This window comes from Hyposmocoma kahamanoa, unplaced genomic scaffold, assembly GCF_003589595.1.
Source record: "Hyposmocoma kahamanoa isolate Upper Pololo Valley unplaced genomic scaffold, ASM358959v1 92958, whole genome shotgun sequence".
Lineage (NCBI taxonomy): Eukaryota > Metazoa > Arthropoda > Insecta > Lepidoptera > Cosmopterigidae > Hyposmocoma > Hyposmocoma kahamanoa.
Genome location: NW_020654806.1, coordinates 1,072 through 13,270, shown reverse-complemented (window position 1 = coordinate 13,270; position 12,199 = coordinate 1,072). Strand labels below are relative to the sequence as shown.

At 36.9% G+C, this 12,199-nt stretch overlaps 1 protein-coding gene across 1 annotated transcript; it reads left to right on the top strand.

Annotated features, from left to right (window-relative positions):
• The first annotated feature begins 231 nt into the window (after positions 1–231).
• LOC113237019 (cathepsin O-like) lies at positions 232–10,536 on the top strand. Its single transcript, XM_026473263.1, has 6 exons — positions 232–378; positions 5,024–5,247; positions 7,276–7,414; positions 8,239–8,426; positions 9,617–9,733; positions 10,220–10,536. Exons 2-6 carry the CDS (start codon positions 5,099–5,101, stop codon positions 10,398–10,400), a joined length of 774 nt encoding a protein of 257 aa, XP_026329048.1. The 5' UTR covers positions 232–378; positions 5,024–5,098; the 3' UTR covers positions 10,401–10,536.
• The last annotated feature ends 1,663 nt before the right edge of the window (positions 10,537–12,199 follow it).

The window sequence follows — 12,199 nt, the reverse complement described above, 5'->3', positions numbered from 1 at the left end:
ACAAATTACAGGAAAATATGAAGGAAACCGCATTGAAATAACTATGTACAATAAACATTTGCTGTGAATATTATTGGCGTTATATTCTTCATAATTTCATAGTCAAGGCGTTGTCTTTACAAAATTTTTGATAGAAAGCGTATTTAGATCAAAATGGGGAAACTTCTTGCGTGCACAGTTAGTATTGTAACATTACTAGTTGTAGTGATGGTAACATTTTTAGTAAGGTCCATTAATTTGTCATCTAGCATAAGTGAACGTGAGTATCAATCTCATGAGGTGATTGATCTTCAAGAAGTACACTTTCGAAGTTACTTGAAGAACTTTTCTAAGAATTACGACTACTACGAATATGAGCTACGTTTACACAATTTCAAGGTACGTATCAATGCTTTGAATATTGAATTGAAATTTAAAAAGGGAACCCTGCCCTCCTTGTCCTAAACAACGCATTTGCATTTTCGTAACTTTCGAGATATTGGTTCTTACAGTTTCTTTAAAAAATCGCACATGAAACCATATATAGGTATTGTATTGCATTGCTAAAAAAATTGGAATTGTGAAAACACAATTCGAAACAAAAAATACTGAATGGATTATAAATGCGAATAATGTGATTATTTTTATTTATACATAATACTTAATTATCCATTTATAAACGACAAAAAGGGTCGTATTCCAGAACTCTACTCAATGCTCAAGTCAGGACTTGAGCAGACTTGAGTATGATTTCAAGCACTGGAAATACGACCTAATGGCAAGGACTTGAATATGATTTTCAGTGCTTTAAATCATACTCAAGTCCTGACTGGGGCATTGAGTAGAGTTCTGAAATACGACCCTAACAATTGGTTTCGTGTGCGAATATTGAGTTACTCTAATTTTGCTTAACAATAACACTGAAACCAAATAAGATATAAAAAAACTGCTTATTGGGACTGATTCCAGATTGTTAATAACCCAATTTCGCTAAAAACGTCATTGCGTTTGTTTGTGATAAGGATAATGGAGAACTGAATATTTTTTCGGATCTAGAGTGTATTTCTACATGGCTGATCTTGGGACATGTGAATAATCAAGAAATGTTGGTTTGATATCAAAAAATATTACTTCAACAAAATTACGGTTTTCATTTCGACAATATTTTATTTACCTCATGTATTTCCTCTATACTGTATTCTGTATTTCTTGTTATAACAAAAATAATGATGAAAATATACAATAAAACAAAAAATAAATACGATATAAAAAAACCGCTTATAGGGGTGTAGAGCTCGTTTTGCTGATTCCAGATACGCTAATAACTCAATTTTGCTAAAAACGTCGATTACGTTGGCTATGATAAGGACTGTTCACCGAGGCTATTGTTAATTTTGAAGGTATTTTGGTTAATTTTAAGGTGTTTTTAAGGTTATGTTGTATATATTAAGGTATAAAATAAATTCGTATGATGAGACTATAGTGTTTGTCTGTTAATCAGATAAAATATGTTGAAATTTGGTCAACGCAGCACGTTGCTCAGAATGCGGGTATTGTTACTTCTATAAATGGCTTTGCTAAAGGGCCCTATATACCGACATTTCCTCGTTTCGGTCAATCGTCACGATAATTGTATCGATCCGTCGCTGCTAGTGTTGTAAAAAAACTCAAGTCCGGAAGTGTACATTTTAGGACTCGACTCCAATTCACAAGACTCGACTCATAAAGACAGAGTCTCACTGCTCGATATATTACGAGCCTATCGAGTTTCCGAATAGACTCGAGTTCGACGTTAGTGTTCGAGTCTATTATATGTGACGAGTCGCGCTCGAGTTAAAATTTGTTTTTGTAACATGTCGAGCTCGAATCTGGTAGTACTGTGGGAGCGTAGCCTTGGTTATAGCGCAGTGAGAGGTGCTATTTAATATTAAACGAGGAACATAATCATAATTAAACATTCATTGTGAGCGCTCAGTTGGAAGACTCGTCAAGAACCCCCCGATCTTCCTTCGACAACAATCCTCTTTTTTTATCTAGTTCTAAATACAAAATAATATAATCTATCCAGCATAGCAGTGCCTACCCACTGAGCTGTTTTGTTGTGGTGTGTTAAACTGTAGTATAATAACTGGTATAATTATCTAAGCATCAATATCTTACATTTTTTAAATCACAACATTGGGTTTTTGTTTTTTATTTAATTCGTGGGCAAGTTGCTCTATAAAATTCCAAAAACTGGTTGTCGTACTTTGTAAGTAGAAGTCGCTTCGAGCTTTTTAGACTCGTGTCCGTGCTCCAGTGACTCGCGCTTGACTCGTGTGAATGTTTTAGGCCACCGAGTCGTGCAAAATAAGTCGAATTTATAAATGTATACCCCCAGACTCCAGTTTTTTACAACACTAGTCGCTACTCTCCTGGCGTTCATAAACGAAACGATTGATCGTTGCAATCGAGAGGAATCATTCTCTTTTGAAAAGAACTGTTAGTATGTACCATATACATAAATGGAAAGCAAACTTCTATACATTACCTAGTCAGCAGTAAATTCAATAAACAAAGAAAGAAAAGAAAAATGTGGGTTAAGTGATTAGTGTTAGGTATAACAAATATACAATTATATTTAAATACATGATATATAATTATGTTGGCATTAACACAGATAAGAAATCTTTCTCTTGTTGCGCCTGGAAAGTAACTAATTGGTCTCAACAAAGATATTCATGCACATGCTACTTCTACTTCTCTCAGACGTAGGTATGGAATGGCACGAGGAAGGTCGATAGATTGAAAAGATCCAGAAAAACTTTGTAACTGTCATTAGAATAACAAAAATGTGTTTTTTAACAACTTATCCATATAATAATATAAATAATTTAGTAGCAGTCGAGCTATTTGTGAAAGAGTTCGTCCAGAGAAGTACTGCCATCTTACCTATTTCTGCCGCCAAGCAGCGATGTCAGCATTAATGTGTTCCGGTTTTGAAGGGGAAGGGTACTGGTGAAATTACAGGCACGTGAGACTTGTCAACTTATGTGTCAGGGTGACGGACGCAGTGGCAGTGTCCCTCCGATCTATGCGATTTATAGTTCTGAGTGGCATTGCAACTGTTATGGACAGGCGTGTTACTTGCCATCAGGCGCACGACTTCTTCTCGTTCTTGAATTATAAAAAAGAAAAAATAATAAAAACCTAAAGCTGACTTTTTGAATTCTGCCAAATCTTGACTGATGATTACTGAATGAACATTCATTATCATTATCATCAACCCATTTGTACGTCCTACTGCAGGGCAAAAGTCTCGTCTCAGCTGAGGGCTTAGTGTGGGGGATTGACACGTTTTCCGAGGGTTGTGAACATTCTTCGACGTGCAGGTTTCATCACGATGTTTTCCTTCAACGAAAAGTTTATGGTAAATTTCAAATTATGTTTCGCACATAAATTCCGAAAATCTCAGACGTGCGAACCCGGATTCGAACTCACAGCCTGTGGGACGCGATAGGTTCAACCATTAGCTATACTAACCCTTTGCAAACTGCCTACGTGACCGAACGGTTACCACGTCGAACTGCCACGCAGAGGTCCTAGCTTCGATTCCCGGGCCAGGGGAAATATTAAATTTGTATGGTCTACATTTATTTCTCTCGTGAGTTTGGGTGTAATTTATGGTTGTCTATGTGTGTGTCCATGGCACCCGTGACACAGGGTTTCCCTAGTGCGGGGCTATGTTGAGTGTGTGCGTGAGTGTGCGTTATTGATTAGGATATCAAGGCTTTTATATTTTTTTAATTTTATAATATTGGGTCTTTACGTTCCCGATGGGTATGTGGGGCGCCGGCGCCGATTTGAACTGTTGGCGATTCCTCGTGGGAAAACAAATCTGCTGAACAGGGCTCTACTGACACAAGGGATGACGACTTTGAATATTATTGATGGGAAAATTCACCTATTTGCCTGTTCTTTGCGTGATTTCAATAAAATAGGTTTATTTGTAATATAATAACAGTTTGTAATGTAATATGGTGTAATATATTTTTAGTAGATACAACATAATTTTGAATGTAATATTAATGTAATAATTAACAATATTGAACAAGTGATAATGTTGGCTACACTATTGCATTAGGTTAGTCCTGTAATGATAGTTGCTGGCTTGTGTATGTAAAATAAATAAATAAATATTATGCAATGCGTTCTGTTTAGCTCTATCCTAAAGAAAGAAAGAAAGAAAGAAAAACGTTTATTCGCACATTTAAGTCACTTTACATCCCTAAACTATAAACATAACATTAAATTGATAGCTATTCATTAAATAATCTATAAATAAGAATGCAAAGTGACACAAAAGAGGAAAAGGAGACGACTCAGCAAAAAGTCTATCTCTGGCGAGAGAGACGCTGATTTTCAGTCGTTCCTGTTGCATCATCGACTGGATGTTGAGAGAGCGGTACATATTATTATGTTGTGTGTATCCTCTGTTGTGACATATATATTCTTAATTATTTTCAATACGTTCTATGCTATCCTACGTTCTGTGCTGTTAAAAAGTCGTTATTAATAAATAAATATTATACAAAAAAATGTAAAAAACATCAATTTTATCTAAGTGTTCGATCTTTGTATTAATAATTATAACAAAGTAATAGTGGAGTAATTTCACAAACAAATAATTTAATATCAATTCAATACAAAATTAATTAATAGTGACATCTCTGGCCAGGTCTTATGGCTGAGAACTTACCTAACTGGGTGACGAAATACATATATAGATGTCTCATAGATGACGCCACGGCTATAAGGTCGTTGAAAACCAAATACAAAGATCCGACAAACAAGCACATAAAGAAATTCGTGAGGTCCGCTGGTTCGTTCCGTTGCTTAGTTGGCAGAGCATTTCACAAAAACTAGCGGAGTAATTTCACAAAAAAATTACTGAATATTAATTCAATACAAATTTAACATCAATTTTGTTAAGATATTGAAAAACGAACTACAGATTTCTTCGGAGTAAACTGATTCTCAATATTTAACTCATCTTTAATTACAGGAATCATTAAAAGAGATCGCACGTTTGAACCAAAACGCAGGCGCGGCACTATACGGACTAACGAAATTCTCCGATATGTCTGCGGAAGAGTTTTCAAGCCGGATGTTAATGAAGGAAGGCTTGAACGATACCGGATGCGAGGAATATGACAAGCATTGTGATGGGTTGAATACAAGAAAACCTCGTGTATTTTACAACAAACACTTGCCTAGTAAATTTGATTGGTAAGTGTATAATAGCTACATTTATTGTTCGTGCGGTACCAAGGAATAATTTTGTTTTTATACTCCATTAATCTGTCAATTATAATTTCATAAACCATTATCAAAAGTCGCTCTTTTTAGTTCTGATCCAAAATTCTCTTGTCTTTGGTACTAGCTACTGAATCAAAATAGTATATTATGTATTAACATCGAGTATATTACCAGAAATAGAGATTTAATTTCAGTCAAGTTTCATAAGAGTCATTTAATTTGTTTGAAAACTATTCTGCCAAATCATTACGGTGACAACTGCGCTGCGATTGGCCAGCCCGAATTAGAAACAATTGACAGGTGTCGTCAATGGTTTCACTTTAAATCGACCAGTTTAACTTGAGCTTTGCTATAATGGACGACAATTGAAAAACTACATATTTCGTAATAATTTTCTCACACCATCGAATGGAACATCCTCCCATAGTTAGAGATATTATCTTTATTACAATAAATACAGAATATTTTTGGAATATACGGAGATGTACACACAGGTCAGTTGTTACCGCTGGCGCTGTACTATTTCAGCTTTCTAATTTGTGATGTCAGTGTAAACGAGAGTTGATACTTAAAAGGACTTTTTTGCCTGATTTGTCTGATGAGTTCCCAGGGATGGATGGCCCTTATTTCGTCTCCATTTCTGCTTATATACCCGATGTATATTAAGGACGTTAAATAAGAAATTGTTAACCAAGGTCCATAAGAAGCCCGAAGCCGAAAGCTGAGGGCTTTAATTACTCGAGTTTTGTATTTGTTTACCGTCCGTGACACACACTGAGGGGCGGTAGTGCGCACACGTATTTTGTGTAATATTTTACTTATATGGATTTTAAGACTTTCGTGGTTATTCACTAAATGATTATCACTAGTAACAGGTTTCTTACCACGGTATAACTTCTTTTTATTTTCCCGATATTTCGGAACGGTTGCACGCTCCATGGTCACGGGTTGACTGTAGTCAAGTCATTTAATATTTTACTTAATTAAAATTTTGTCAAGTCACGTAGTATGTTCTTCATCTTTCACCCATTAATCAATCATCACCCTAGTTCATAACTACAACACATTTACAATAATATATTATATAAGGCGGTAAGACAAACGTTATTTCAAATTGAATTTGTGGAACAGTTTTACGGCTATGGCAAATACCAAAAGCGCAAGAAAATACAGATTTATAGTGGTTACACACGGCGACTTTTTTATTTTTTTACACTTGCGATTTATAGGCTATTGCATCGACGGAAACGCGCGACTACATTGATACAAACGCGGAATTGCTTCGATACAAATGCGCGATTGTATCAATGCAATCGCTTAGAAATCACAGGTGTATAATTAGATTGCACACGGACGCTTTTTCAGTTGTAACAAAAATTAATACGAGCAATCGCGTGCGAAAGAACGTTAGCTTAAAGATTTCAAACATACTTTCATTTCAAACAAATTTCACCTTAATCAAGTACCACCAAATAAATGTTGCGATTTAAAGGCGATTGCATCGTTCCAAACGCGCGACTGCATCGATACACACGGGATTGCATTAATACAAACGCGCGATTGCATCAATGTAATCGCTTATAAATCACACAAGTACAGCGATGAAATAGCGCGTTTGTATCGATGCAGTCGCGCGGTTACATCGCTGCTTAAAATCGCGCGTGTGTGTAAAGGTAGACGATTAACTACTGCTAAAAGTTTCCGTGTGTAACCGCTCTTATATCTCTCCCTTGGCACAATAAGGTCACATCTGCAATATGAAAACTTTTCAAAAGAGAGGCTTAAAGATACTACGAACGAAATTAGTCGATAACTTTTTGTGCTTGTAGTTAAGAGACTTATTAAACTTTACATGTACTCAATTTGTTTCATTATTTCGTATTATTATTACGATTACCATGTGATAAAATCAGTTTTAATGTATGATCACATGTGGCTTTATTATGCCAAGTGTGTGATATGTGATTTCTACACTACGTATCTACGGCAAATTTACAGGCGTGACCATGCAGGCGTAGTGGGCCCAGTGCTGGACCAACGCGGTTGTCTCGCCTGCTGGGCCTTCAGCGTCGTGGGGGTTATGGAGTCCAAGATGGTCATCCAAAAGTCGAAGTACTACCACCGTTTGAGCGTACAGGTTGGTAATTTTTTTCAAATAAACATTTAAGACCAGACTAAATAAAATAAGGCAGTCGGTAGAGCACTGTGGGTATATTTATTGGTAAAGAAAACGGTGCACACAGATATTTATTTATTTATTAGGTTCACCAACATCTGTGTACAGTATTACTTACTATATCTTACATACAAGCGATGTAATTGATACAAACTTTTAGCGGTAAACACAAGATATTCGCGTTCTAAAACAAGTATAATATTTACATTAGAATACGTACCATGTAAGGCAAAGCAACAGTTTATTACACATTTGTAGGGAAATGGCAGGATACCAACCCTGAATTTCGATGGAACAATGTATACACAATAAGCACAAAGAAATACAATGACAATACTTTTATTGTAAAAATGGGGATTACTTAACTTACTGCTCAACAACTGGACTCAATAATTAAATTAAAATACCACCAGCTGTTAAGATTATTTTAGGTTGAAACACGAATTAGCAAACATTTAGATTCACCCCTGAGAATTAGAAATACTTATTATTTGTTGCCATGGTGATGGCGGGAATAGTGTTGAGGCTCTAGAGATGCGCTCAACACCAGCAAGCCCTTTTGTACAGAACAAATATTACTCCTGTGGTTGATGGTTTATCCAATCAGAAAATGGTATGCTTTGCAGTGTGACGACGATATAAATCCGTGTGTATACGAGTATATCTATATAAATAACATTTAGTTAGTATGATTTTTAAACAATATTGCTTAAGCCAAAACTATGACATATATATAAAAGGAAATACCTAACTTAAACAAGTACTACCAAATAATTTTATTACAGGAGCTGATAGATTGTTCGGATCTAACAAACCACTGTCATGGGGGCAACGTCGCGTTTGCAATGAAGTATTTGTGTAGAAACATGTTGCCCATCACTTGGGAAGAGCGGTACCCTCTCACGCTGGAAGATGAGAACTGCCGGTTCAAGCCTACAACTGGGGTACTGTTGGAGTCGTTTACTGTTCATTGGTGCGTATGGAAATAAATTATCCTTGTGACCTCCGGCTTAGAATAGAAATACCTTTATGATTCCCGCGGGTGTCGTACAAGGCGACTAAGGGATTAGCAAACAATGAGGATGGGCAGCAGCATTCTCGAGTATACTTGCATTCAAACTGCGATTGCTGACACACTAAATGATTTCACACAACTGATTTGATTTCATTTTGAGAGTTTTCGTTCAGCTTTCTTACTTCTTTAATTAACATTATATATCAAAACACACGGAATCCACACGGAATCTGTATGTGCCCATTTATTCCTCTTTGTTCAATTATACCATTTGTTCCACTGAAAAGTGGTCCCACTGGTGTAGTGAAAAACAACTTAAGAACAAACCCAGGATACAATCAGTTACGCTTATTCTGTAGGTATAATAGATTGCAGCTTTACTACGAACGCCTGCCATTATTGTTATCGGCGAATTATATATATATATAGGTTACACACAGCCACTTTTAGCAGCGATGCAAACGCGCGTTCGTGAATACTTACGATTTATAGGCGATACAAGCGCGCGATTCCATCGCTGCAATCCCAAGTGTAGCGATGTAGTCGCACGTTTGTATCGATGCAGTCGCGCGCTTGCATCGCTGCTAAAAATCGTGCGCGTGTTAGGTAGACGATTAGCGACTTCATCGCTGCTAAAAGCAACCGTGTGCAATCGCTTTAAGAATGGATATTACCGGATCGGATATTATCGGCGACATTCTGCATCAAATTTTATTACTATCGAAATCGTTACACATGGAACGTAGAGTCAAATTTAGAGGAAAAACAAATTACATTGTGGTAGTTAGTATCTTAATAAATCGCACCTTTGGTGTAATAAGGCCACATTTGCAAAATGACTACTTCAGGAGAAAGTTTAAAGTTTCTACGAACGAAATTTGTGGGTAACTTTTAATGCTTAAATACGATAAAATTTGCCATACATATATTTTTCTTCACGTACTTCGTTCTAATTTTATGACTTTCATGTTTTAAAAGCGCTTTCGACGTCTGATCACATGTGATTTTATTATACTAAGGGTACAAAATGTGCGCGTAATTCAACCGCCTATTTCAGACCAAATTTCTTCCCAAGTTTACTTTAGTTGAAAGTGTATTAGATTCGAGGGTGTTAGCTTCGATTATATCAATCGAATTTTCTTTTTCAGCAACGTACTAGCAATGAAGATTATCGACTTCATTGTCAATGAGGGCCCTGTAACGGCCGCCGTGAATGCTGAAAACTGGGTGCATTATCTTGACGGTATCATACAGTACCACTGCAGGTAAGCTTTTTACAGTTTTTGTGATGTCAAGAGACTTGCCCTAATGCGCCTAAAGAATTTAAGACTATTAAAATCTCTACTGAAGCAAATTAACCACTGTAGGATTAACCGTTCGGGCATTTCAGCTTTGGCAAATTTGTCTTTGTGCTATCGTCATTCGCGCAAATAAATCATCGCACTTTTAAACTTTCACGCAACCGTTTTTTAGTAACGAGTTTAGTAACTTCTATAATATGTTTTGCTCTCGCATGTGGCTTCGCATGTGTGCGCATGCGTGCGTGCTTGCGTGCGTGCGTAATAAGGAACTCACCACTTCCGTTTGGATATCCTCTAAGGTTTGGATCGCCGACGCGTATCACACTACGTCATTTTCGCTTTTATTACTAGATATAAAGATTTTTCTGACGGGCCTAATACAATTTAGTGTCGATAAGTATGACTCCCTTAATAAACAAATGTTACTAATAAACTTTTTTCAATTTCTAGTTCCTCACCATTGCGCCACGTCGTGCAAATAGTAGGATATGACTTTACGACCCAGCCGCCCCACTTTATCATCAAGAACTCATGGGGAAAAGACTTCGGCATTGAGGGCTACGTAAAAATTGCTATGGGAAACTTTATTTGTGGTATTGGAAAGCAGATTGGATACTTGAGCGTACGTTAATGATAAGTTAATACTGTAACATCCATGGCAAAGCGTGGTTTTTATGATATCAAGTAACGGGACGAACAACTAGTGCGCCTGGTGGTAAGCGCCACGCCTATCTATACCAGTTGCAGTGCTATTCATAGCTAGTGATGAAAGAGACTTAGGGTCGTATTCTAGAACTCTACTCAATGCTCAAGTCAGGATTTGAGTATGGTTTAAAGCACTCGAAATCATACTCAAGTCCCTTCCATTAGGTTCGTATTTCCAGTGCTTGAAATCATACATAATCAGATCCTGACTAGAGCATTAAGTAGAGTTCTGGAATACGACCGTCAGTCTTTTAACGCGTTTTATAACGACTCGACTTCATTTTCCAGGAGTCGACTTTAAAATTAAAACTGGGGGTTTGAGTTTTTATTAATAACACTCAGTCGTTATACTAAAAGACTCGAAAGACTTAAACGACTTGAACAACTTGAAAGACTTAAACGACTCGAGTTGTTTGCAAAGGACTTATACCTATTTTATGTCTTATTAAACCCGAAGTTTATAAATAAAAATGACGTAAGTAATATGTAGTAAATAATCACGTTTATTTACTTATAATAATAATCGTAAAATAAATACCTTGTGGGTAGAAATAAAATCACGCCATGCGGCTCACGACTCGCGACTCCCGAGGCTATGAGGCGCCAGTCGTTTTAGTCGTTTTAGTTGTTTCAGTCCTATAAGTCTTTTAAGCTTCCTAGGGTTAAAAGACTTCGACTCGAATTAGTCTTGGGTTTTAGTCTTATGACTCAAGATTTGAGGGTTAAAAGACTAGACTAGTCGTGAGGCGTTAAAAATTAGTCGAGGTTTTTTAAAAGGCTTTATAAATCCGAGTCTCTTTCATCACTACTCATAGCTTTAAATTGCAAAGATCTGACGAGCACTGCCGCGCCGCTGCGCTGGTCACCATTTTGATTTTGTTAGTTTCACCAACACTCTTAACCCTTCAAAACCGGAATACTCACATTGCTGCTTAACGCCAGAAATTAAATAAGGTGGCAGTAGGTACTTCCTTGGACGTAGGTACTCATGCACAAGTACATGTACACAAACAATATACAGGACAAACAATTGACCACTATCTATTTCCTGTTTCTACCTACGTGAATCGAAGAACAGTCGAGCTTGTCCGCAATAATTCACAGGATGCTGTTGCAGGTGGCTCCAACTCTCCAAATCAGGGATGTGTATCGTTTCGACGTTACCTAAAGCAATGCTCTAAGGTTTATTGCTTCTGGGGTAACCCATTGTGGTGAAGAAGCAATAAACTTGCGTTTCCAACACTCTCCAGGATCTAGATAGCCCCATTAGCATCATAATAACCACAAATTACACCCAAACTCACGAGAGAAATAAATATTTCTCTCGGCACGGTAATCAAACCCGGGATCTCTGAGTGGCAGACCAGTATGGTAACCGTTCGGCTACGGAGGCAGTTAAATACATAACAGTGAGTAGAGATGTACTTACTTATTTTACAACTTCAAACCCAACACGCGTCATACAACCACACTACGGAGTTCCTAATGACTTAGTTTTTTTTATATAAATTATTATTTTTTCAATAATGGTGGATGAAAATACAGCTGCGTGTTACAGACACCGTGTGAAACCTTTATGATTACGGGTTAACTGAATATAAATTATTTGCGGGTTAATCGAATATCGATATTACTTGCCTGTAAACATGTGTGGCCATAATAATAAAACTGATGTTTTAGAAGCAGTAGAGCTATTTGTGAAACAGTTCGTCCAGGGAAGTAGTG